Source organism: Sander lucioperca, chromosome 1 (assembly GCF_008315115.2).
Source record: "Sander lucioperca isolate FBNREF2018 chromosome 1, SLUC_FBN_1.2, whole genome shotgun sequence".
Taxonomy (NCBI): domain Eukaryota; kingdom Metazoa; phylum Chordata; class Actinopteri; order Perciformes; family Percidae; genus Sander; species Sander lucioperca.
This window is the reverse complement of record NC_050173.1, coordinates 15,635,501-15,662,868: the sequence shown is the minus strand read 5'-3', so window position 1 is coordinate 15,662,868 and position 27,368 is coordinate 15,635,501. Positions and strand designations below refer to the sequence as shown.

The 27,368-nt window shown below is 40.4% G+C and overlaps 1 protein-coding gene across 2 annotated transcripts in view; it reads left to right on the top strand.

Moving 5' to 3' along the window:
- Window positions 1-23,063, top strand: part of prkdc (protein kinase, DNA-activated, catalytic subunit) — a 55,056-nt gene extending 31,993 nt beyond the window's left edge. Inside the window, exons 59-87 of one of the 2 annotated variants that reach the window (XM_031307770.2) lie at window positions 245-448; window positions 879-994; window positions 1,140-1,271; window positions 1,429-1,608; window positions 3,975-4,183; window positions 4,818-4,956; window positions 5,346-5,534; window positions 6,855-7,079; window positions 7,624-7,732; window positions 7,942-8,044; window positions 8,458-8,620; window positions 8,713-8,887; window positions 10,635-10,828; window positions 10,978-11,161; window positions 11,324-11,484; window positions 12,018-12,229; window positions 12,338-12,425; window positions 12,518-12,661; window positions 12,765-12,975; window positions 14,530-14,597; window positions 14,719-14,939; window positions 15,203-15,295; window positions 16,174-16,254; window positions 16,418-16,489; window positions 16,577-16,778; window positions 17,841-18,029; window positions 20,931-21,070; window positions 22,420-22,661; window positions 22,695-23,063. In XM_031307770.2, coding sequence (XP_031163630.2) covers window positions 245-448; window positions 879-994; window positions 1,140-1,271; window positions 1,429-1,608; window positions 3,975-4,183; window positions 4,818-4,956; window positions 5,346-5,534; window positions 6,855-7,079; window positions 7,624-7,732; window positions 7,942-8,044; window positions 8,458-8,620; window positions 8,713-8,887; window positions 10,635-10,828; window positions 10,978-11,161; window positions 11,324-11,484; window positions 12,018-12,229; window positions 12,338-12,425; window positions 12,518-12,661; window positions 12,765-12,975; window positions 14,530-14,597; window positions 14,719-14,939; window positions 15,203-15,295; window positions 16,174-16,254; window positions 16,418-16,489; window positions 16,577-16,778; window positions 17,841-18,029; window positions 20,931-21,070; window positions 22,420-22,624 — 4,409 coding nt within the window. In that variant the 3' untranslated portion in view covers window positions 22,625-22,661; window positions 22,695-23,063. Of the gene's footprint in view, window positions 1-244; window positions 449-878; window positions 995-1,139; window positions 1,272-1,428; window positions 1,609-3,974; window positions 4,184-4,817; window positions 4,957-5,345; window positions 5,535-6,854; window positions 7,080-7,623; window positions 7,733-7,941; window positions 8,045-8,457; window positions 8,621-8,712; window positions 8,888-10,634; window positions 10,829-10,977; window positions 11,162-11,323; window positions 11,485-12,017; window positions 12,230-12,337; window positions 12,426-12,517; window positions 12,662-12,764; window positions 12,976-14,529; window positions 14,598-14,718; window positions 14,940-15,202; window positions 15,296-16,173; window positions 16,255-16,417; window positions 16,490-16,576; window positions 16,779-17,840; window positions 18,030-20,930; window positions 21,071-22,419 lie in introns of both variants that reach the window. The other variant, XM_035999444.1, reaches the window with a different exon arrangement.
- Window positions 23,064-27,368: the final 4,305 nt, after the last annotated feature.

Here is a 27,368-nt window from a genome sequence, read left to right as displayed (position 1 = left end):
GTTGCCCCTCGTTGCGGTGTCAAACACTTGTCGACACTCAGTTGACAGTTGACTTCCGCTTCGTAAGCTCTGTGAGGCCGGTAAGCCACACCCACCCCATAGCAGGTGATAATAGTAGGTGGTAATAGGTGACAATAAAGCAGTACTAATGTTACAAGCATGTGCTGTACCTGTAGCTATGCAGCCAGAGAACTTGCAGATTAAAACAGGTATTTTTACCTTGGAATTTTCTTTTCCCCCCCAGGTCGACGTCCAGTGTATGACTGGCTGACGGGCAGCAGCGTGGATACACTAGCAGACTACACACTTGGATCTGAGTCTCTGTCTTCACTGTTGGTGTTTGACAAGAAGGCAGAGAAGCAAACTGCAGCAAGGAGACCAGTAGGCGAAGGCTTTGGCCTAAGGCGCCTTACTGCGTCAACCGATGAGGTGGACAGTCGCACCAGAGGTTAGTCTCTGAGAAGAAAATACCCACCTATTTAAATATGTATTAGAAGTATGTTCTACGTACGCTGGGTATCGTTCAAAAATGGTCAATACCGATACTGGTACCGATGTCATGAATTCCATGCCGGTTCCTGAACGATATCCCTTTGGCATATTTTCTGGTATATCGTTTCCAAATAGTCAATGGGGTTAACATTAACGCCTGTGTTCAGTTTTAACTGTACAATGGTAAAGAGTGTTTTTTTGAGCTCGGAAACTGAACTAAGCAACAGCCCCAAGAAGCCAGAACCTATGCTATGTTCTTGTCGTTCTTGTATTTGTGTTAAAGACTTGATGTGCAATACTACAACAATCCCTTTTTGTTTTTAAACCTTTCAAATGAATTGAAATGCTGTAAATGTCAGTATATTTTGTCGTCTATATTTCAACAGCAGCAAATGAGCAACGTAATAACATCTTCAGATTGAGGCGCCGATTTCTCAAGGATCAGGAGAAAGTCAGCTTGACTTTTGCACACAGAGAAATCCAACAACAAAGACAGAAAAAGGTATCAAACATCCAGCTGAAACATATTTATGCTTAGTGCTTAGTGCTAGACGATTGATTACTGTATAGCCCAGTCCTTACTGTCACTAACTTCCCCAAACTGCCAGTTTGTCTAACTATCAGTGGTTGTGTTGGGTGTCCCACAGGTAGACAAAGCTGATCAAAGGCTCCGAAAAGAGGCTCAGGTGACTCTCTATCGAAACTACAGAGTGGGAGACTTTCCAGACATCCAGATCCCATACAGCAGCCTCATCGCCCCCCTTCAAGCACTGGCCCAGGTAAGGTACACAGTAGTCAGGCTGTAAATACAAATAAATACAAACCGTACATCTACACCCCCCCCCCCCCCCCCCAAAAAAAAACAAAAAAAAAACAGAAAACAAACAGCTTTGATCACACCTAATGGATAGTTTTCCCCTTTATATGTTCCTTCAGAGAGATCCCATTTTAGCCAAACAGCTGTTTAGCTCCCTGTTTGCCGGAATCCTCCAAGAAATGGAAAAGCTCAAAGCGAGAGGCGAGAGCGGGAGGATTAAAGAGGAGCTGCGGTGCAGCATGAATACTTTCCTGAGCAAGAGCACCCTCTGCTTCCCTCCATTCATAGCATGTGTGCAGGTAGGACCTGGAGATTATTTCACTATTTTTTAATCTTTTCAATCTGCTGGCAAGGTCTTGAATCCGAAAAATTAACAGCATTCAATTCATTGATGGTGTCAAAATGAAAGTAGTGCCTGTGTATTAATAGCCAGTAAATATTAATATTAGGGCTGTCAAAATTAACATGATAAATAAGTTATAAGATGTAAATTTCTTTCAACGCCACTCGCACGATTAACACACGTGCGTTCTGTGATTTGGGCCGCTCCGCAGTTTGGGAAATCAGAAAGCCAAGCAGCAGTACCTTTATGACTGGCTAGCAGAAACAAGGCTCCTTGAGCAGAAGTGGATAAAGACAGAGGTCTTTTTAAATGGCAAGTTCAGTTTCAAAGCCCTTCCAAATGGCTCTCTGGACAAGACTAAAGTTATTTGTGTGTACTAGGGTTGTGCAGTTAATCGAAATTTGAATGGCAATTAAGATTTCGGCTCCTAATCATCACAAAAACAATTATTTTGCACATTATGTTTTGCAAGTAAACTCTTTCTGTCTTTTGTTTGTACTGTAAGTGAAAAAAAAAGTTGATTTCTTTAACTGTTTCACAGTTTTTTTTAAATTCCATAGTTGCAACATCTTTCCAAAAGACAATGAGTAATCGTGTTAAATAGTCGCTATTTCAATATTGACCAAAATAATCGTGATTATGATTTTTCCCATAATCGAGCAGCCCTGGCATGTACTGTCGATGTGAATTGACTTTAGGGATGTAACGGTATGAAAATGTAACCTCGGTTATAGTGACCAAAATTATCACGGTTTTCGGTATTATCGCGGTATTTGATAAGTGATGTTCAATATGTTCAGAAAGCACTGATAGGCCTACACAAGCTGAAATAGTTTCAAAAAGTGTAACAGTGTTTATTATATTACAAAAATATAGGCAAAACCTTATCAAAAGTGCAACTTTTAACATCAAATGTCCTGAGCGCTGTCATCTCCTCCGCCATGATTCCAACTTCAAGAAACGCACTCTAGGCTACGCAGTGCGCCTGCACGGCAACTTCAGGATGAAGCTGGGAAGGATTAAACACAGGGTTTCCACACCGTGGTAATCCACCGTGATAATAATGATATTTTAAATGAAAACGGTAATTGTTATCATCAACATTTTAATCGTGGTTTACCGTTACACCGGTAATCGTTACATCCATAATTGACTTACCACTGGAGTACGTTGAGTCTCAAATACCACTTGAGCATTAAAAACAAGTACATTTAGAAAACGGCAAAAAAAAAAAAAACTTAACTATGCACAATCATGTGACTTAATTCAATATTTGAATCATTTGACAGCCCTATGTAATTGTTATATTTACATAGGTTTTAGGATCTTTACATTAATATACCAGTTTCTTCTAGAGCATAGTCTTTTTTTCTGGGTGATGATGCCTCATCCATAATTCTCTATACTGTATAGGTTTAGGTGCCTTGTTGTTGTATAGCTTGATTATAAAAGTCCAACTCAAAACTATAAATAAGGCTTCTGGGTTTGAGCTAAAGGTGCGAGTACTGCCAAACAAAGAACAAGCTCCGCCCCCCAGATTCACGGACAGATAACTACTGGCCGGCCGACAAATTCACACGCTGCCTCTGATTTCCTTTTGTCTGTTTTAAATTCAACAGGCAAGTTGTTGTGTTTTAGCAGAATACTGAAAGTAGCAGAAATGCAGAACTGAGTAAACTTTAATATCCATTTATTTATGGCAAGAAATATCGTTATCGCGATATTCAACAACGTTTTCGCATATCTTCCTCATACCGTGCAGCCCTAGCACACACAGAAAATAGAGAGCTAGGTGACCGTGAGGAGATATTCCCTGAATTTGACAAAATGTATAATTGATGAACATGGCTAGGGTTGGGCATCGTTTGGATTTTAACGATTCTGATTCCAATTGTGATTCTTCCTTTCGATTCCGGTTCTTATCGATTCTAGATTCCGATTCTTTGAGGGTTGGAGTTGAAACGGGTCACATGCTTATTTCACAAATAAGAGGAACGTTTTATTTTGATTCAATGGTGGGTTGCAGTTTTACCGGGCTTTTTCAACGTAAAATAAAGACACACTAGAGCACTGCTTACTGTGCTCCATGGCTGCAACACAACAAGCGCCTGGCCGCTACGGAAACCAAAACTTGTTAAATTTGGAACCCATGATCAGATTTGAAACCAAATCCTCTAAACGATTCCAAACGATTCCAATAAAGAAACGATTCTACTGGAATCGTAATTTTTGAAACGATTCCAAGTAGGAATCGGTTCTCAACGCCCAATCCTAAACATGGCTTACTATACCTTTTTAATACTCTGCTGGCTGTGTTGTTAGGACATGTGCCACCAGCATAAGGAGCTGCAGCAGCTCAATCCAGCACACATCAGCTCCACCTGCCTGATGAGCCTCCAGCAGCCGTCGGGCATCCTGCTGCTGGAGGAGGGCTTGTTGCATTCTGGTGGCCAGGACCAGCCTCCTGCCAAACGCTCCCGAGGACGCAAAGAAATCCCCCCAGACACCAATAAATGGATCCACCTGGCAAGGTATTACAATGTTGGTGTTGACCGTGATAATGGTTCTATCAGTGCTGGCTTGCACCTGAATGTTGGGAGCTGAGTAACATACCACCATTTTACATTTATTTTATGAGGACAGTGTGCTTCCCTTGGTTTGTGGAAGACGTAGGTGCACGTATTTGGCCGGGGGGGTTTAGGGGTTCTCCTTCAAGAAAATATTACGTTTCTTTCAATAAAAACGTATGCAATTTCACATCATTCTACACCATTATTCCCCACATCTGTGTCTAAAAGGTCTGAAAAGCTAGAGCAGTTGATAAATAAAAACACTCAAAAAACTTAAAGACAGAACTTGCTGAAGAAGTCTACTGGGGACCAACTACAATCATTAGATCTGAGAAAAGTCATTTAATTAGTTTTGATGCTTTCATTGATTTTAAATTCCTTCGGCTTAGGTGGTGCCCAAAATACAAAAAAAAATAGAGACAGTTGTAGAGAGAAATGTGTGTACCATACATCTGTTCCTCCAGTTTTTGTCAGATTGTAACTGTCAGCAGCTACATTGTACATGTACAGATCAGTCTTGTAATTGAGATGAATCTTGTCATTGCTTTGGTTAAGTGTAGTAAGTAGCGGGCTCCTTGTTTCCCCTGTTCTCCAGGCTTTACAGATCCTTGGAGGATTATGATGTTGTGCGCGGCATCTTTGGTGGTAAAGTCGGGACCAAGTCGATCACCTGCACTGCGCTTCAAGCTGAAGCCAACACTGACTTTGCAGAAGCTGTCAAGCTTTACAATGAGGTATAGTTGTTCCCAATACAATAAATCTAACTATATTATACTACTAATATAAGAAAGCTGCTGGAGCTGCTTCCCCCCGCGACCCGTTACCGGATAAGCGGAAGAAGATGGATGGATGGATATAAGAAAGCATGTCAATGCACGTGGATGGTGCAGTTTTACTAGATTGACAGCTGTGTGTGGAGAACTTCAGTGTTGAATTGCATACTCTCTTCCATACTTCACTTTTCATTTCTGCACTTCAGCTATGTTACTTTCTACACTTATTGACTTGTTTTTTCTTACTCAAATTTATGCCTTAAATCTGACTGTGAGCAACTGTAACTGAACAATTTCCCTGAGGGGATCAATAAAGTGTTCTGATTAGATGATTCTGATGATACTGGCAGGCTCTGAACACTGAGCACTGGAGTGGTGACGAGCCCTCTGAGTCTGAGAAAGACTTCTGGGAAATAGCTGCCATGGAGGCCTACAATCACCTGACTGAGTGGAAGTCTCTTCAGTACTGCTCCACTGTGAACATAGATGAAAACTCCCCGCCCAACCTGGAGAGGATGTGGTCGGATCCAATCTACCAGGTAACAGATCTGACCTTTCACAGTCAAGGGATGATCAGTCATGTACCAGGGAGGGCGGACATCCTGCAGGGTTTGATTCCAACCAAAATGCCATTCGAACGTTGAACGTTGAACGGGTGGCTTGAAATGAAAACCTACATTACGTACTGTAATCTGTGAGAAATAAATATTTTAGATTATAGATTGTAGCATGTAATATTACGGTGAGGGAATTCCGCGGCAACACAGAAGACCAAACTGCTTATCACCATGTTTTCCATACGAATGGTCAGGAAACGGCACCAGGGAAGCAAAAAAATGGGTGAAGGACATTAACATGACTTGTGATTTCAGGAAGAATGCAGGAAATGTATTGTTATATGCATGACTCAGACGTCTCCTTTCTGAGGACTCTTTGTGGATTAAAGAGTGCATATAAGGGGAGATACTTTGGAGGAACGGGATAGAACTCTAGCGACTTCTCCCCGTGATCACGTAGGCAATAAAGGTTCTGATTCAACACACCGAACGACTCTGCACTTTTTAAGAGAACAAGAAGAATTTCTACGACAAATCTCAGCCCTCCATGGCTTTAGTAATACAATGCTGTGATTGAAATTACTGATTAATTAAGCTTAGATTTGACAGACAAAAATAGGAAAGAATTCTGTAGCATGATAAAATCAGTGGAAATAGAATGGAATGGAAAGTCCTATTGTAATGTAATGCACAATCAGTGGCGGAAAAGGTATTCTGATATTCTACTTAAGTAGAAGTACTAATACCACAATGTAAAAACACTCTGTTAGAAGTAAAAGTAAATGTATTTAAAGTATTAAAGGTAAAAGTACTCAATGCAGAAAAGTCCTCACTTTTTAGAAACTGGAAACGATCAAAACAGTTCTGTCAATCAACTAAGTGTTTAATGAATCATTTCAGTTGGACTTGTAGGCCGTTATAATGTTGGGTAGTTTATTTTATAATAAAACATTGGATTTTATAATCTACATGTTTTTTTTTATGTGCAAAAACCTTAATGTGTGTAGTAACTAGTAACTAAACATGTTCGATTAATGGAGTGGAGTAAAAGTACAATATTTCTCTCTGAAATGTAGTGGAGGAGAAGTAGAAAGTGGCATGGAAAGAAAAGACTTAAGTAAAGTACCTCAAAATTGTACCTAAGTACAGTACTTGAGTAAATGTACTTAGTTACATTCCACCACTGTGCACAATGGACATGTAGTGAAATTCTGTCAGTTTGTAAGAATCCAGTCTATGCACCAGAGCTGTATTGCTTTTCTCACGCAAGGTTTTTTTTTTTTTTTTTTGCGTTTGTGCCAGGAAATGTACCTGCAGCACATGATCCGCAGCATGTTGAAGCAGCTGCAGCAGGGCGAGACGGACCAAACTCTTCTCACCTTCATCGACAAAGCCATGAGGGTGGAGGAGCGCAAAAAGCTGCTGGAAAGCCATTACAGCCAGGAGCTCAGCTTGCTCTACATCCTGCAGGAGGACTACGACCGTGCAAAATACTACACCAACTACGCCATGCAGCTCTTCATGCAGGTCAGTGACCACAACGATCATTATTCATTCATTCTTACTAGGGCTGCTCGGTTTATGGAAACATTCATAACCACAATCATTTTGGTCATTATTGAAATCATGATTATTTAACACGATTACTCATTGACTTTTGCAAAGATGTTGCATTTATTGAATAAAAAGAAAAACAGAGAAACAGTTGAACAAATCCACAAATTTTCCCGTTGAACGTTTTGAATTCCCCTTCAGAACACAAGACAAAATAAGAGTTTACTTGCATAATGTAATGGCAAAATAATCGTTTTTCTCGATTGGATTGTTTTTGCGATCAAAATTTGATTAGTTGCACATCCCTAATTCTTACTTTAAAAGCAAGAAAATGTTTGTACCCTACAGTGTGTGTGTGTGTGTGTGTGTGTGTGTGTGTGTGTGTGTGTGTGTGTATATATATATATATATATATATATATCTCCCTAGAAATATGTGGTGAATATGCAGAAATGCGTTTGGATCTGAAACTCCACACTCATCCACAGTGAGCACTCAATGTCTTTGCCTCCTATAGAATTACTCCAGTGTGGATACACTGTTGACACAAAGTCGGCTCACCATCCTGCAGTCAGTGCAGGCCTTGACTGAGATCCAGGACTTCCTGCTGTTCATTAAAGGAGAGGGTGAGTGGCAATATTACCTCCAAAACTCAAACAGTGAATATCCAAATAAAATCAACAATTAAAGGGTTTTCCTTGAAGGGTTATTATTTGATATTTTTGCAAGAATTGTAGACTAATTGCCCTGTAACTGTCTTTGTTTAATACTTAATAAAACAGTGTTTTTGTCCCGCTCCCGAACTAAGTAAGTTTCATTGTTTTCAATTCATTAGTGTCTGTGAGCTCCCTCAAGCGGCTCATCAGGCTATGGACTGAACGCTATCCTGATGCTAAAGCGGATCCAGTGAACTTGTGGGATGATATCATTACATCGCGGTAAGAAAATAAACATAGTTTCTTACTTTATTTCAATTATAAATCTTTTTAAATTATCGGATGGATGGATGGATGGGTGGATGGACTTTATTAATCCCAAACTGGGAAATTACTGTGTTACAGCAGCAGGCATAAAACACATAACATCCATACAATGTAATGTGCAACCAAGATACATACATAGTATGTAAATGAAAATATAGAATATATATATATATATATAAAGATATAAAGTTGCCTAAGTAAACATATGTGCAATTTGTGCTATAGTGCAATATTGTAATAAATGAGGTAATGACAGTGTTATCTCATACTCAAGAGTTTCATGGCTTGTGGTATGAATGTTTTTCTGTAGCGGTCTGTGCGACACCGAAGTCTTTTAGAGAAAGTCCTCTATGATCTCTACGTTTCAGATGTTTCTTCTTGGACAAGATCAAGGAAAAGCTGAGAGGCCACGCTCCCAGTGACAGTATGGAGGTGGACGGTTCCGAAGACCCGGTAGGTGACGTCGACGCCTTAGTAAATGACTGCAAGTTCAACATGAAGCTACACATGGCCGACAGCGCATGGAAGCAGGTGAAAAAACAACTGTGGGAGTTACTTTTTTGTTTTGTGCTGTCGCATGTTAGTACCACAAACTCACTTTGGAACGCAAATGTTGTTTTCAGAATAACTTCCCAGTGGCCACCAAGCTGCTGAAGGAACTTCACAAAGAAGCCAAAACAAACAGAGGCTGGTTGTTGCGGTGGGTCCACAGTTTTAGCCGCTACAACCATAGACGCAGCCAGGCCCAGGGTCCTGTGGAGCAAATCCATTCCATGCTGAAGACTATCCCACTCCTGGGTAAGCAGGGGAAATGACTCCTGTACATTATCCCGTGGATTACACAACTGATAATGATAGACAGCCTTAACGTGATTGCTGTATTGTCACTGTCATGATTACATTTTACATTTGATTTGCCAGACTTTGTGATTTAGTTTAAAAACTAAAAGGTGTCCTGTGAAGTTTTCATGTAAACCAACAAAGGTAATGGTTACATTCAGTATTACTGACCAAAACACATTTTGTGTATACTTAAGGTCTAATGACCAAGTTTAGTGCATTTCCTACCTCATAAAACATTTGCAAAAACATTTGTGGCTACGGTTTCCGGGTTGAACGACATGTTTCCTCAGAACAGTGTGCAACGAGCTTTAAAGTGCCCATATTATGAAAAAATCACTTTTTCTGGGATTTGGGGTGTTATTTTGTGTCTCTGGTACTTCCACACGCATACAAACTTTGAAACAAAAAAACATCCATGCTGTTTAGAGTGAGATACGGTTTCTGAATGTGTCCTCCCTTCAGTCTCTGGGTGAGCTGTTCAAAATCTGCACAGCTTTCTACGTCACTAGCCGAGACGAGGGTCCTAGGGGGCTAACCGTTAGCATGCTAGCGCTACCATGCTAGCGCTAGCATGCTAGCTCGTTCTCAATGGCAAAACACTGCTACAACACACACAAATTCACCCTAATCTACAAAATACATTGTATAGAACTACTTACATGTCCCTGTTCTGCAGGTATTCCACGCAGAGTTGGAAGTGCGCCCTAGTTTAGAAGAAGTCTCCTGGCTAATCCTGCCTTGTACAGACCGAAGTTGGAGCTAGCTCATGTAATCCTTACCTAGCTACTGCGCATGTGCGACTGACAACAGAGATGTTACAGAAGTTAAGATGCCTCACTCTGTAGCTAAAACAGAAACCTGACAGCGTGTGAAAGGAGGAGTTGCAGCAATGTGCAGTAGAACATAAATATGGTGTTTTTTGAAAATTAAACCATGTAAACCTATTCTGGTACAACCTCAAAATACAATTATGAACTTGAAAATGAGCATAATATGGCCACTTTAAGGTACGTTTTCTCTCGTTTGGTGGGTGTATCAAAGATGTTACCCAATGAGCAGCGAAGTGAATGTAAACTCGTGGTAATTAAAAGGCAGTGCGCTCATGCACACACCCGGGTGGTCAACGCATCACAGTTTAAGTTTAAATAAAGGTTTTGCCTCCAGTTTTTGCTTGCTAGAAATCTTCTTCACTGTATTTGTCAGTGCATTGCTACGTGAGTTGGTGCATTACCGCCACAAACTGTCGGTCAGCATAATAGCGTACAACCAGTGGCACAATCTGACTTGTGCAGCCTGCGTTCTAGTGCAAACTAAAAAGGGACTCACTAGCAAAAACATAGCTCCATAGCGCCTCCAGTGGTCTCAAAACCCTGCAGGGTACCTTTTTAAGCATTTTAGCTCTTGTTTTTGTTTAAACCATCATAGTAATTTACCAAGTCAGGGTGTCAACTAATTAATATCAGCATTACAAGTTTGAAAGGCCATCAATTTACTCAGTAACAAGACGTCTCATTTAAGTTTTACATTTTTTGAAGGCCAGGTAGGTGGGTTTGTTATTTTGAATATAAGGTAATCTGCATATAACATTGGTGAGATGATTTCACCCAAAGAGACCCAACAAAATGTTCAACTAGAACTGTGCGAAATTTGCAGCAACATGCACGTACAGTTAAGTTTGACGTCAGCTCTTTTGTCTCTGCAGAGGACCTTCAGGCTGACTGTCGGAGTGCCACAGCTAAAGTCTTCAGATACCAAAAGATACTCCAGGGTACATCTTTCCACATCCTGGCCACAGCTGTAAGCAGGAGCCCCTCGGTCCTGGATACTATTGAACCTGAGAAAGCAGCGAGAATTGCAAAGCTTTCTGGAGCTGCTTGGCCCAATGAAAATCCAAAGGTACTCTACATATATGTTTTTTTTATATTATTTTCAAACATATTTAAAACATAATAGTGTACAGTATGACTAGAGCATGTACAAAGAGCCTATGTAAATGAGAGAGTTTAAGGCCCTTATTTGCTTAAAAAAAACTGTTGACCCTGCAGAAAGTGGAAGTGGGGCTGCAGTTACAGGCACTGCAGTTGCTGTGTGATGCTAGCAGAAAGGCTGATGAAGAGATTCAGTCTTATACTCAGGACTGTGTGGAAAGCAGCAGCATCATTGAGACATACATGGCTCTGGCTAACTTCTGTGACAAACGACTGCGAGAGGAGGAGCAGAGTGATACTGGTGAGTTATAACATGGTTCCAGTTCCAGTTGAACTGGAAAGTCGGAATTTCCAAGTTCTAGTAATATAGTAAAATACTTAGTAATATAGTGAGTAAAGTTTGTGCCAGCGTGCGCCCATAACCCAGTGATCGAACTTTATACGTTTGTGCGTTTTGTTACAGAAAGTCAATTCCCAGACCTGTATACGTTGCCTGTTAAGGTAGTGGAGAACATGTTGAAAGCTCTGAAGATAAACTCCGAGGAAGCTCGCCTCAAGTTCCCACGTCTGCTGCAGATCATTGAGCTGTACCCCTCTGAGACACTGGACCTCATGACCAAAGAGGTTAGAATGAATCGACCTAATCCCACTTTGCATTGAGCTGGTGTAAATGATAATTGTAATGATGTTATATAAAAATGTATTAGTCTTTTTCAAAATATAATTGTCTTTTAATCTGTAGCAGCAACTTCTTTGGTTTGCGATGGTCTCCAACTATTATCAATATAGTAGTAGTATAGTAAGCTTTATTAGCTGGGTTATCCCTGGTCAAGACATTTCTGTAATATTATGGATTAAGAAAGAGCATTCTAGACAGGAACCTGATAAACAGTGGCGATAACTGGTTATCAGATGTTGCAATTGGAGTTGCTCTGGCCAACAGCTCAAAATCTCACCTGCAAGTTGGAACCAGAATATATTAGTTAAATATATTAGACGACAGTGTAAAATGGCCAACCAACATGTTTGAGCTTTGCAAAGGAAACACTACATCAAAGCTGTTTTTAGTGCCGGGCCTGTAATTTGATGCAGAATCCTGTAATGTACATGTGCGCTGTTGTCGTAAACAGTGACAGTACTATCTTTTGTGTGTGTAGATGATGTCAGTTCCCTGCTGGATGCTGATTGGCTGGATCAGTCAAATGGTTGCCCTATTGGACAAGCCGGAAGCTGTGGCTATGCAGCACTGCATTGGCCAGATAGCAGAATGCTACCCTCAAGCGCTGGTTTACGCTCTTATGATCAGCAGTGAGAGTTACCAGTTTGAGGACTCTGCTACAGGCCACCAGCAGCAGGAATGTGTCAACAGGTAAACTGCCAAATGTTTTATGTGGGGAAGAAATATATATATATATATATATATATACACAATTGTGTGTGTGTGTGTGTGTGTGTGTGTGTGTGTGTGTGTGTGTAGGCTCAGGAGCATGTTGGATAAGGGAGGAGCTGTGAAGAACTTTGTGGATGCACTGCAGCAGCTTACAAACCCTGAGATGCTTTTTAAGGTAACCAGTGCAAGTTGAACCATGAATTAACCAAGCCGCCACCTACTGGTTACTGGCCTGTCGTTGATTATTGTCATGTGATCCACACACAGGATTGGTGGGATTGTGTGAAAAATGAATTGGAAAAACCGAGCTTTGACAAGAAGCGGATGGGCGCCATGTTTGACGAGATGCACTCTTCACTCGGGGATCGTAACACGGGCAGTCATGGAGTGTTTCGCACAAAATTCATCAAGGTTTGTAGTTTAGTGTGATCTCTTTTGTCTAGCAAAAGCATGTGTATACTCTACAGAAATGCACTTTTCAATCTATTTTCTTTTCTTTTTTTTCTTTTAACAGAAATTTGCTAAAGATGTGGAGAAACTGCTGGGATCTAAAGGCAGCAAGCTGTTTGAGAAGAGGACAGAAAAAAGCTTTGTGCGGCAGGTGGATGATCTGGCAGCTTCCATGCGTGGATGGATTAAGGAGGAACCAGGGAACCTGAAGGAATACTCGCCCTGGCTGAGTGGATTTAAAGCAGACACATTCAGCAATGAGCTGGAGGTCCCAGGTCGGTACAGTCGTAAACTTAAAATCAGGGCAATCACAACTCTAAATATTGTACATTGCCAGTTTTGAAAAATCTTGTATAGGCCACATTATTATCATTTTTAAAATGAGTTAGTTTATACATTGTTATTTTTAATCATTGGTGTGTATGGGCTGTAATTTAGGGCAGTGATTCCCAACGAGGGGCACTTATACTATCAGAGCGTACTTGGTACAGGGAAAGATTGTGGAGTAGCTAAACTATATATTTTTTAAAGAGAAAAGAAAAGAAATATATCCTCACATTGAGTCAGTTGTAGATACATGGTTGAAATTGTGAGCTCAAAGGAATTAATGAAATGTAGTTAAAAGTAGAAATAGTTCAAAGTAACTAATAAATGGTGGTGTAGCATATATGGGTGGGTAATTAATACATATTTCATTGATCATAGAATGCCTGCACTCTATTTTGGCTTTCAGCAATAATTAATTTAACATTCAAAAGAGAATAAGTCCGGGGCCTCCCTTTCCTTAGGAGAGAAGCTGATAGGCCATGCCTTAATTCAGTCTCATAATCTGAAGATTCACTACTTAATGTAAGTCCAAACTCGGTGTGCAGTGGCTAATAGATAATGAACAAATGTTAAATGTTATGAAAGTTAAAAGCAAACAGAATGAGGTATTTGAAAGAGTCAGACAACACAGCACAGCAGAGGAGATCTAAGGGAGATTATACCACAAAGTCTATACTCTTCTGCAAAGTAAGAGCATTGGCAAATCCCAGGGCGTTGGGGGTTAAAGGGCTCATAACGTGGAATTCCTTGTCCTGTTATTTTGAAGTCTTTAAAGTGCTCATATTATGCTTTTTGGCTTTTCCCTTTGCTTTATTGTGTTATATATCTTTTTTGTGCACGTTATAGGTTTACAAAGTCAAAAAGCCCAAAGTCCACCCCAAAGGGACTTACCATCTCCAACAGAAAACACTGTTCACAAACTGCTCTAAACAGCTCTATTGTAGTCCAGCCTTTACTTCAGGGACAAACGTGCGTCACTTTGGAACACACGTTATAATGCTCACCTAGCTGCTAGCGTGGCACGCCCTCATACTCTGCTTCTGACTGGCTAGTAGTCCTTACCTAGCTACTGCACATGTGCGACTCACAACAAAGATAGGAACAGAAGTGCGATGTCTCACTCTGTAGCTAAAACAGAGAGCTCAACACACAGGGTGAAAAGAGGAGCTGCAGCAATGTGCAGTACAACAGAAATATGGTGTTTTTTGAAAATTAAACCATGTAAACCTATTCTGATATAACCTCTAAATACAATTATGAACCTGAAAATGAGCATAATAAAATCATCAAAAATCCCAGAGTCCAGTTTCTGGAGTTCAGCAACTCCCCAAAAGGCTACTGTATTCACGCTCCAGCGCTGTTGATAAAGGGATACATGAGTTGACTGGGCTGCGGTACGTCTGACAGAAAAGGCTGGGAACCACTGATTTAGAGAAAGTCATTTTTTCTATTGAACTCTTTTCTGCTCACTGATGATTTTTTTTCCCTTCCTCTCGCTGTAGGACAGTATGATGGCAGATCTAAGCCGTTGCCAGAGTATCATGCAAAAATAACAGGCTTTGACGAAAGGGTATGCTTTTATTGTCATTTACTGTAAAATAATCATTCAGATGTTGTAATAGCACCCTGTGTAAATTTGAAATCCCATAGTGGGCTGGTGAGTTTATCAGTGTGAATCACCTGACCCGCAGGTAAAGGTGATGTCCTCCATCCGTCGGCCCAAACGTCTGATCATCCGCGGCGATGACGAACGTGACCACCCCTTCCTGGTGAAGGGGGGAGAGGACCTCCGCCAGGACCAACGCATAGAGCAGCTTTTTGCTGTCATGAATATTCTGCTGAGTCATGACGCCGCCTGCACACACAGAGGCATGCAGCTGCGCACCTATCAAGTCATTCCCATAACAACAAGGTACTGGGCTTGCCTGTCCATCCATCATTCTGTCCTTCCAGTTCAACTTAATGCAAATGCTGATTACACGGATTGAAGTCGAACTATATACCAAAATGAATCCATTTTATAATAGTAATTGTATTATTATTTATTCATCAAATTATTAATTAGGGATTGGGGTTGATCATTGACGCTACTCCTTGATACTGACACTACTCTTGTTATTACTCAAAATAAAAAAAGTCAAGAAACCTCATTTACCACTTCCACTGTCTTTACAGAATTGGTCTGATTGAATGGATGGAGAATACCTGTACTCTGAAAGAGTTCCTGTATAGCACAATGACTGAGGAGGAAAAGCAGAGGGCAGGAAGGTACCGTACATTTCACTCTAATAACTTAGTCAGCCCACTGTCCAGTGATGACGTTTAAATGTCATATCAGAGCTAGTCAAAACTTTCTACACCCCTTGATTTGTTTGCAAAAGTTTCTATGCTATAAAAAGGAAATTATATATTAAAGTACTCATATTATGCTTTTTGGCTTTCCCCCTTTCCTTTATTGTGTTATATATCTTTTTGTGCACGTTATAGGTTTACAAAGTGAAAAAGCCCAAAGTCCACCCCAAAGGGACTTACCATCTCCAACAGAAAACACTGTTCACAAACTGCTCCAAACAGCTCTGTTGTAGTCCAGCCTTTACTTCAGAGACAAACTTGCGTCACTTTGGAACACACGTTATAATGCTCACCTAGCTGCTAGCGTGGCACGCCCTCATACTCTGCTTCTGACTGGCTAGTAGTCCTTACCTAGCTACTGCACATGTGCGACTCACAACAAAGATAGGAACAGAAGTGCGATGTCTCACTCTGTAGCTAAAACAGAGAGCTCAACACACAGGGTGAAAAGAGGAGCTGCAGCAATGTGCAGTACATCAAATATATGGTGTTTTCTGAAAATTAAACCACATAAACCTATTCTGGTACAACCTCTAAATACAATTATTAACCTGAAAATTAGCATAATATGAGCACTTTAAGTTTTAAAGTAAAAAATAATGTCCTGCTGCTCTCTGGGTATTTTATATTTGCTTGCTTTTTTAGTAAATTAATTAAATAAACTCAGTACTTTTTTATGATCATACATGTAGTAAGACAATCCTTTAGGTGAAGTGCTAAAGTGTTTTGTTAGTGTGTGTGTGTGTGTGTATATATATATATATTATTTATTTTATTTTTTATTTTTCTTAAAGGTCTACTGAAGACTACAATAAATGGCTCCAAACCTTTGCTCCGAAGTCAAAGGGTATTGTACTGTACAATTGTGCTTACAAGTAAGTCCCCTGAATGTTTATTTCTGTTCCTAAAACTAAATCGTTTCAGCTGGAATTTGTTGATTGTAATTCATAATGTGAAACCAACTTTTTCATAGTCAGTGTTTAATGAAATATGAAATATCAAACTGCCATGAGCTAGAGCATATTTCTCCTTTGCTAGGAAAGCGAAACGTTCGGAGACGGTCAACAACTTCTCTAAGGTGTTGCAGCATGTGCCCGCTGATCTCCTGAAGTAAGTTAAGTCTCTGTAAAATGAAAGAGCTCATGGAGGTTAGCGCGTGGAGGAAAACATTTTCTTGTCTTTTTTTTCCATTTCTAGGAGAGCTTTTCTGAAGATGTGCAACAGTCCTGAGGCCTTTCTGTCGCTGCGCTCCCACTTCATCAGCTCTCATGCCTTGCTGTGTGTTAGCCACTGGGTTCTGGGCATCGGAGACCGCCATCTCTCCAACTTCATGATCAACATGGAGACAGGAGGCATGGTCGGCATTGACTTTGGTCATGCATTCGGTTCCGCCACACAGGTTTGTCACACGTGTTTCACTCAGGCAGTGATAGAGTACTCAGGTCCGACTCGAGTCGCTATTCTCTGGACTTGTGACTCGACGTGGATTCGCGCACTGATGACTTGGACTTGAATTTTATGAAATCGGGTTTGAGCATTTATGAAATAGGACTCAGAAGTTGAATGAATGAAGTTTCTGACTAGTTTTATGTGTAATGGGCATTGATAATGTACTCGAGTCCTGAGTCGCCATTCTCTGGACTCGTGACTCAAGTGGGACTTGATCTCAGGTAATGGTGACTTGACTCAGACTCGCTTTTTTTTTTTTTACTCTGACTTAGCCTAGGACTCGGAACACTGGGGACTCGAGACTTGACTCGGACTCGACAGTTGGTGACTCGATAGTCTGTATCCTTGACGTTCCACTTCCGGGATCGCTCCGTTGCCACAGGAAATTTCGCCGGATGCATGTATTTTTCGTTTCCTCCCGCTTTCTTTGTGTTGGAATTTTGAATTCGGTGGATTTCTTCTTTTTTTTGTGATACATTTTTTATTAGCACTTTCAGCCATACAGTACAAAACAAATTCATTCGGTGGATTTCTGAGGACTATGGTTAACTGCTCCTCAGATCTCTGCAGGGTAAATCCAGACAGCTAGCTAGACTATCTGTCCAATCTGAGTTTTCTATTACTATTTTGCAGCGGCTCTGTGCGGAGCTTAGCGCCGCCCATGAAGGTTGTGATTGGTTTAAAGCAATGCCAATAAACCAGAGCACGTTTTTCTCCCATCCCAGAATGCTGTGTGGACTAGCCAGACTGAGGGCAGAATTGAAAACGTATTTTAACTAGATGTTGAGATATTTTGGTCTGGGCTAAAGTGGTGGTCTGACCGATGGACAGACAGACATTACCGTCCATAGAGACGTACCGCTAGCAGCATGGATCGAAGTGTAACACAGATAACTGGTTCAGCCATGTGGTTTCTTAGGTGCAAATGTGTCCAGCTGTAGAAATGTGAACCACACCCAACCGTCTGTTGTGAATAACTCCCTCGCCGTGTAATCCTGGGTTTCCTTCACAGTTCCTCCCTGTGCCTGAGCTCATGCCTTTCCGGCTGACCCAACAGTTTGTGAATCTAATGCAACCCTTGAAGGAGTCGGGATTGATCCAGAGCATCATGGTCCACTCCCTCCGAGCCTACCGTGCCGAGCCAGACCTTTTGCTTAACACCATGGATGTGTTCGTCAAGGAGCCCTCGCTGGACTGGAAGGTAACCAATCAGGGGCGGAGCGATGGGGGTGGCTTCTGGGGCTCCACATTTTCTAAAAAGATTCTTTTAGGGCAGAGATCTTCAACAGGGGGTCCGGGGCCCCTAAGGGGTCCTCAGAGTTACTGCTGGGGGGCAACCAAATTGTTTATATTATTTATATTATATATATTTTTAAAGTTATTTAAAAAATGAAAATGTCTTAACATAAATCCAACCTATTATTAGCAAATATAAATCAGCCTATTTTTGAGGAAAAAAACCCATTGATGATAGGCTACATGGCCTATAGGTAAGGTAGTTCCTAAGATAGCCATCCACAGAACCAGTTCATACTAAGGATTCATTGCGCCCAGTGGCGTTTTTTGGCACGGGCGAACCGGGCAGCCACCCGGGGCGGCATTTTTTCAAGACTCATGGGGGGCGGCACGAGCACTTAAACAAAAAATCCTCAAAGCGGTTTTCTACTGTATTATCTATGATTTCACCGTTGGCAAATTGGCGCCCCTGCTTACTGAGAAGGTGCCCCTGCTTACTGAGAAGGTGCCGTGCACAGAGAAGCTGTATGAGAAGGGGAAAGGGGGACAGTTCACCTCTGGGCGAACGGGTTGCTGGGCATAGGCGCCGATACCATTGGTGCTCCGCTAATACTGAGCACCCACGATAGCCTACTTTACGGCTTTATTATCGAGTTGATAGGCGTGTGTGTTCGTGTCGGCCGTCTGAAATGCAAACATTTTTTGACTACTTTTTTTTAAAGGGCGTGCACCTGTGAGCACCCACGGAGGAAAACAAATCGGCGCCTATGTTGCTTAGTCTCCCAAATGGAACGGTCCAGACAAGGGGGGGGAATGGGGGACGATATGGATCTATCGGAGATCTACCCCAACTTTTGGACTGCTCTCAGGATTGCACTTACTCTGTCAGTCACTGTGGCTCAAGCAGAGAGGAGCTTTTCAAAATTAAAGTTGATCGAGTCATACCTGAGGTCAACCATGTACCAGGAATGGCTCACTGGCCTTTCCGTCAGTATCAGTCACTCAGTAGGGGAGCAGATTTCATACGATAACATCATTGATGATTTTGCATCAAGGAAGGCCAGAAAGGGGGGGGTCTCGCCCTGGGTGTAATTCAATGTAGAACCGCCCCTGATTGCGCCACATGTATTTTGATAAAATCATGCCAAATAATATTTTAATAACTTAGTATTCTATGCACTAAAAAAGTTTGTATAAAGGCTTTAGGCCGCCCTACACGTTACTGTAGGCCCAGTTTAATATGCAACTTCATTGTATATATTATATGCAGTAGGGGGTCCCTGCTCCGTCTCTCTCTCAGTTAAGGGGTCCTTGGCTTAAGACAAGTTGAAGACCCCTGTTTTAAGCCCAGTTCAGACCAAAGATTCGCTACAAGGTGAGTTGAAACTTGCAACTTCTTGCAACAAGCCTGTCTGCAGCGTTCTGAAACCTGCCAGTTCACACCGGTGCGACGAGACGGTGTATCATCTCCATGACAACTTCCGTTCGAACTTTTGACTTTTAGGCTTTTTGTAGCTGGATATATAATTTGTTTCATCTAAATATGAATGTGGACGACGTTGGTGATAGTGAGAAGCTTGCTACAGTCGCATTTGTAGTGATGAATCGGCGAAAACCCGTTTTATTTCTCTGATTCACTGCTTGGTTCTAACTCCGCTGGGCGCTCCCTCTCTTCAGTCACTCCCTATCTCTCTTGACCATATGACGTTACCGTGCTTTCGGGCGGTCGTTGAGGCTCCCTCTAAAACTCTGCCATTTCGACCAGCTGTTTGTAACATAAAAATAAAATGGATTATGGATAATTTTATTTCTATAGTTTATAGCTGAATTTACCAGCTGACTTCTCTATCGGCTGTTGAAACAGGTGACGTCCCTTTACGTTCTAAAACCAGCCTCCGCAACTTGAACAGCTGAGTCGCAGCCACACCATCTGCTGTGAATATTTGGTCTGAACTGGGCTTTAGGGTTTTAAAATAACTTTCCCCTCAGTCTCTCTGACTGGACCGGCAAATCAATGGAGCGAAAGTTCAAGTTATTGAACATTCAAGTGCGTTATTGAGAAAATATCGCCATTAATCTTTTCAACTTTACTAAAAAAGGTTTCAAGTTTAGTAATTCTGCTCACGCCAAAGACCTACCCAATTTCTGCCCCTTTTGAGTTGAAAATAAGTCATCCTCAACATTAGATGTGTTCTGGTTTCCGAATGATGAAGACTGTTGAGAACAATTGGATACAAAATAAGATGTCGGCTCTACAGGATGATTTTTTTCCTTGGCAGCTACAATGTTTTTCCCAAATGATGTGTAGATTTTTCGGCATTCTATTATCAAATGGCTTTGAAGAATAGTGCATATAGTTGCTAAATGGAGCATCTAGGTTTGGGCTGAGTCCCGCATGTTTACAACGTCTGGCTCCGCCCCTGTAACCAATCACTCCTGATGATCTTATTTTTTTTTACACATATACAAATAATACAGATTAATATACACAATCAATAAAAGATGTGATGGAGAGATGCAAAAAAAAAATTTCATTTAAAGGGATTAAACTGTGCACTCTCCAGTGCATAATTCAATTAAAATAGAAAGAAACTAAAACACTGAAAAAATTGAACATTGAATTTCGGAACTGTCAGTGTTTTTAAACCGCAGATGAAGAAGGTAAGTGCTTTTGTCAGAATCTCTGATGGATGTCAGTAGATAAAGGGATTTAAAATGTGTCACAGACAGATTGTGGTGTGAATCTGATTTCTCTTTAGAGTTTTTGTAATATGTGATAGTAGCTTTAAGTTAAGACCTTAGTCCTTTTCCTCATACAGTAAACGGTAAAGAAACGGATTTTTTTTTTCCCATTGCTACTACACAGAACTTTGAGCTGAAACAGCTGAAGAAAGGAGGTACATGGACGGACAACGTCAACACCAAAGAAATCAACTGGTATCCCCTACAGAAGGTGAACTTTGCCAGAAGAAAACTAGAAGGAGCGAATCCAGCTGCTATCACCAGGTACACCATCTAATCTTACCATGGCAGGCAGACCTCGCATTGATATATCCATTATGGGGGAAATATTGCTTCAGTTGTATGATTTACATTGTTACACTATCACAAGGTGTTACAGTGGCTGTCTAGGGAAAGCCCTAATACTGAGGTAATATTAATACTTTTATTTTATTTTGAACATGTTAAAAAATAAAATAACAGATAGAATAAGAACATGTTCATTTCAGCACAATCTTCCAAAATGATTGTAAATGATCCAAATAAGGATTACCTATGTTCAAAAAGGAGTAGGAAGAAGTTAAAAAAAATAACTTTTCTAATCCTACCCCCTTTTTCTATTTTTATACTTTAGTTAAATACAAAACAATGTGATGCTTCACTTATTCATATATGTATACACATACATGTACAGTAAATCTAACTACCTACACACACATATACACATGTATACATACTGTACATTTTTCCATCTATCTACTTCTTTTCCTTCTATCGACATCAAACCAAATAATAACCCATCCAAACCAGACATAGTATATAAGACCAGCAACCATACAGTCAAGTTATCGAGTTGGACACAAATGTTGATGACAACATTAATCTAAAATCAAAACTACCTTTGTGACACAATGTTCAGTTTTTTGTTTCAACTCTTTCATAGTTCTCTGATAACAGCGTCTCCTTTCCTTTTATTATGTCATTATTCTATTTCCCATTATCTAAATTCTGCTCCAGAGGCTGTTGGTTTAAAGTGCTCATATTATGCTCATTCAAATCAGGTTCATAATTGTATTTAGAGGTTATATCAGAATAGGTTTACATTGGTTTAATTTTCAAAAAACACCATATATTTGTTGTACTGCACTGTTGCTGCAGCTCCTCTTTTCACCCTGTGTGTTGAGCTCTCTGTTTTAGCTACAGAGTGAGACCTCTCACTTCTGTTCCATCTTTGGTTGGGAGTCACACATGCGCAGTAGCTAGGTAAGGACTACTAGCCAGTCAGAAGCAGAGTATGAGGGCGTGCCACGCTAGCAGCTAGGTGAGCATTATAACGTGTGTTACAAATTGACGCACGGTCGTCCCAGAAGTAAAGGCTGGACTACAATAGAGCTGTTTGGAGCAGTTTGTGAACAGTGTTTTCTGTTGGAGATGGTAAGTCCCTTTGGGGTGGACTTTGGGCTTTTTTACTTTGTAAACCTATAACGTGCACAAAAAGATATATAACACAATAAAGAAAAAGGGAAAAAGCCAAAAAGCATAATATGAGCACTTCAAAACATTTTAGTTTCAATTCAAAAAGGCATGAATGAATTTGACTTGTGTGTGATTAGATGTTGCTTCATGTGTGTCAGTGAGGAGCTGGCGCTGGGCTTTGAGAAGGACGCAGCCTTCCCGGGGATGCAATCTGTGGCGCTGGGGTCCGAGGAGCACAACATCCGGGCTAGGCTTCCAGCTGCAGGCCTGCCGGTGGAGAAGCAGGTGGACTGTCTGCTTGACCAAGCCATGGACCCAAATGTACTTGGCAGAGTTTGGGTGGGCTGGGAACCATGGATGTGATTCTTTGAGTTGTGAAATATAATAATGTTGTCGTAGGTGAACAGCAATGGGTCGTAACAGATCTACGGTCTAGAATGTTGGGGAAACGCGTAGAAAAGCAAATTTCAGAACATGTTGGTATTGTTTACTATAGTGGTCCTAAAAAAGATCCCTGTAATGTCAAAAATATCCCCTTTTGTAGCCTTGAAAGGTCATTTGTATGGCAGGTTTGGCATATTGTCTCACACTTTACCTAAAAACAAGAAATCTAAGTCTGGAAAAAGGATGACATTTGGGAATTGTGGGATTCTTGTAACCATACAACATAATGTTGGCCATTGCAAGCACTTCAACTCTTATTTGATCAGAACCAATCATTACCGTTGATTATTAATGTCTTGTAACAGTTTAAAATAAAAATAAAAAAATGGTATGGCGCTTGAGAGGCTGATGTACAAAATATATGCACTTTGGTCATGTATTTGCAACTGAATGATATTGGGAACTTGCACAAATTAAGTATTAATATATAGTTGTTTTTGGCTCAGTTTGTCTGCTTGTCAGCAGGATTACGGAAAAACTACCGGCCCGGTTTCTCATGGAGCTTGGTGGAGGGGTGTAGCATGGGCCAAGTAAAAACCCATTCAATTTTGGAGAGGATCCAAATCACAGGGAGGATATTATTTTTACTTTTTATTCTCTTTCATTAACAGTGCGAGATAGGGCAATTGTGCTGCATTCATGTGGTGTCAGAATAATTGGGGAAATGATTTTCCGACTGGGGAAAAATTAACGGAAAAAAAAATAAACGCCCCCTCAATTGGGAACGTCAACACTGTGAGATAAGGCATACCTTGGCAGAGGTCTGCGCTCTCCGAGTACCCTTCTAGTTTCATGATGTGAATTGAAATACTATTTGACTTACAGTATACAGCCAACGGAAAGAAAGGGGGGGGTTAGATTTAACAATGTCAGATTGCTTTATTAATGACGGTGGGCCAGTTCTCTTTAAAATATATCACTTGTCCAGTGTAATCCCTCCTTTGTGCACAAAAATGACAAAGCTTGCCTTAATCCAGAGACCATCCACCAAAAATGTCCCTTTCAGTAAAAATTCTCCCCCCCCCCACCCCCATAGGCTGTGGTCAGCTGCATATTGAATCGCCAAAGCATTTGTAAAATACTGTCATGTATTATAAATATGTACATGTCTTTGTGTACACGGTTGACTAAAACAAGCACCCTCATCAACCAATCGTTATCTTCATCATCAATCATCATTTTACTGAAGTACAGATCACATTCATGCATCGAGTTTTGTTTGAAATTGTTGTGCAACCTATCATGGCACAATCTTGACATATTTCCTAATTTCATACGAACAGTGCAGAGTTGTTGCTTGACTTAAAAACCACAAACATCACTTGATCAGTTTTTAGACACGCTAGCAGCTCAGGTGATGGTAAATTCACCCACCATATTAGTCCACACTGAAATATCTCAGCAAGTCATGATTGGATTGCCACGAAAATGGTTACGGTCTAATATTTTTTTATTATGAATATTGTTATTGTATTTATGACTCAAGCATCAATTTTATATTCTTCATTACAATTCTGTATCACATTCTGTTATCTGTCCACACTCAAGAAAATGTGTACATGTATTTACATGTACAGTATGTCAATGAGACATATCAAATTCCAGTGATTCAAATTCATTTTTTTTTTTAAAGCATTTATTACAAAAAAAGCAAAGACAGCAGATACTTTGAAATTAAACTATATTAGCTAGCAACTCATGACTCAAAGGTAGAAAGAATCTCAACATTTTTCAAGTCTGTACAAGATTATTCTGCACAATAGATAATGAAATCAATAGTTCACATGTGCATTTTATGTTATGTTATGTGCATTTACTGAGATGAAAAAAAAAACAGTAACCATTATATCTGACAAACATCAGCATGTTAACATTGTTAAAGCATTTTAGCATTTAGTTCAAAGCAATGGTGTGCTCTGTAGAGCCCGAACGATATAGGATTTTTAAGGTCGATATCGATACAAATATTTGGTGATTTAAAAATCCGATATTCTGATATATCAGCCGATATATATATATATATATATATATATAAATCCAGAAATGTATAACAAAACAGATTTCCCTAACATTAGTTATTGTTATTTATGAGTCCTCACTAAAATAATATGATAATGTAGTTTAAAAACAAACTTGTTTGTTTTATTGTCACAACAGAACAGAGGAACATCAAAGTATATTAAAGTTCTGATAAATAAAATGTATAAAAATACAAACTTATGAAACTTAAAGGGTTAAACACGAGTGTTGCCAACAGGGACGTTGGACAAAACGCCAACACTCATAACATGGTTGAAGGGTGTTTGGTCTGTTTTGTTTTTCATTTTTTTAAATATTCATTTATCGGCTATCATAAATGCCGATTCTGACAGTTTGGAAAATGCCTAATATGGGCCAAAATCACTAGCCGGCACATATTTCGGTAGGGTTATAGTGCACTTGCCTAAGCGCTTGTCACAGCGGTCACCATAGTATGGGTACTGGCACTTGCACATCTCTATGAAGGTTTTTGGCACAACAACACACTTTCCCTTTTCCCTGCGGTCTACATTGGAGCAGAGATCTCTTTCACTGTTCAGCTCTGTGTCACTTTTAATTAAAATTGTATACTTTCCCAAATATTTCCCACAGCTGCCTTTATAGAGGTGGTGGTTAAGAGATACGCTATTGGAGCCTGCAAAGTTGCTATCATCATTATTATCATCATCACCATTTGGTCCTTCCACAGCATTGCCATCATCAATATTATCATCATCACCATTTGGTCCTTCCACGGCATTGGTGGAATCGTGACTTTTAAATTTAAAGGCATGCACTGCTGTATATGTCTTACTCACGCTTTTTTCAAAAATGGTTTCCTCACAGTTCTCTAGTATTGTTGCTACATTTGAACAGAATTTAAACTTCTTAGCTAAGCACTTTTTAATCGCTTTTTTAACAGCATCAGTCTTGCTGTGACCCCCCTTCACCTGTTTGGCTACAGCCACGGTCACTCTTCCTTTCTGTACCTCAGTAAACCCTGACAGATAATGCTTGTGTAGTTGTGGTATGTCAATCTGTGCGTTTTGGGTTGTAAATTCAACAACTAGCCAGTCATACCTGTAATATGTTTCGGACAAAAAATTCCTGACAGTGTTTGCTATTTCTTGATGGTTTTTGGTGGCATCAATGCACTCAAAAATGTCCCTTTCTATGTAAGCATCACTGTCAGATAAGCATCTCTGGTGCGATGCGAACAAAGCGGAGGCAGATTGGGACACAATCTCATCGGCCCTGGCATTTGTGTTTATGCCTTTCAATTTGTAGTACTCTTAAGTAAGTGTATTGCCTTTACACATAATTTCATTCAAGTACGAAAACTGGGCTTCAATATCTTTTTCATGGCATCGTAATCTGTCAGCTAGTAAGTCTCCAAGGTTTGGTGTTACAGATCCTGGTTTAGCTGTCAAGAATTGGTGCAAGACCAAAGTGCTGTCTGCATGCTGCCTGTAAGATGTGAAGAAATTCTTTTTTGCGTCAGTAGGTAGATCAGTGTATTAAAGCCAGGCTCTCTCTATGTTGTTCACTGGAATTCGGTAGGCCCCAGCTGCCCAGGCATCCCATTTCATTTCGGCACGGAAGTTGTCAAGCTTAACGTTAAGAGCTTTAAATTCAGGTTGGATATCGTCTGCTTGTGGCAATAGCAGCATCAGGGTTTCGATTATTGTACCTAAGACTTCGCCAGCCTTCCCTGGTATCAGCTTCACGAGGTTACCAAGCAACTGTCCAAGTCCACCATAATTGTTCTTACACCAACTACCAAACTCTTTACAGGCATTCTTGGTTTTACTTTTTGGTCCAGTGGCAGGCTGACCGCTTGAGACACGGAGGCAGGAGGTCATCAACAGCAGGAACAGCAGACCTGGAGTCCACATGACTGACTGACAACACACACACACACAGAATATGATAGTCACTTTAGTGATCTTCAGACAGTATGTGGTGGATACCTGTTATGTGCTGGATGGATGTTCTAACGTCAGTAACTTAAGAGTTGTTGTGAGGCATGTTGGGTAAAGGTCAAACGCAGAGCTACCATGAATAGGATTATGTGAATTTGGTAGCTTCTTGCACCATAAACCTATAAAACCTATACCCTAACCCAGAGATCTTTAACAGGGGGTTCGAGATCCTTAGGAGGTCCTCAGAGTCACTGCAGTGGGGCCACCAAGGTATTGTTTAATAATTTAAAAAAAATGTTTTCTGAAAGTTAAAATATGTCTGTCTACGGCTTTTTGGGATTTGTTTTTAAATGTACGCAACATTGATGATAACAAGAGTATGCTTACTGGCCTAGTCATCAATAGACACTGTGCTACATGTATGTTTAACATTACAACATGAGGTATAAATGTATGAATATGTCAATAATTATGATTTGAATAGCTTAGTATTGTATGCACTATAAAAAAGGTATGTGTAAAGGCTTTAGGCCGCAATACACGTTATTGGCCCAGTTTAATATGCAACTCAATTGTGTATATTACGTGGTAGGGGGTCCCTGCTCTGTCTCTCTTTCAGCTTACGGGTCCCTGGCCTAAAAAAATATTGAAGACCCCTGCACTGATCTATCAAACCTAACCTAACCTATAGAACTTTCATAGAATGTACAGCAATGGAGGGA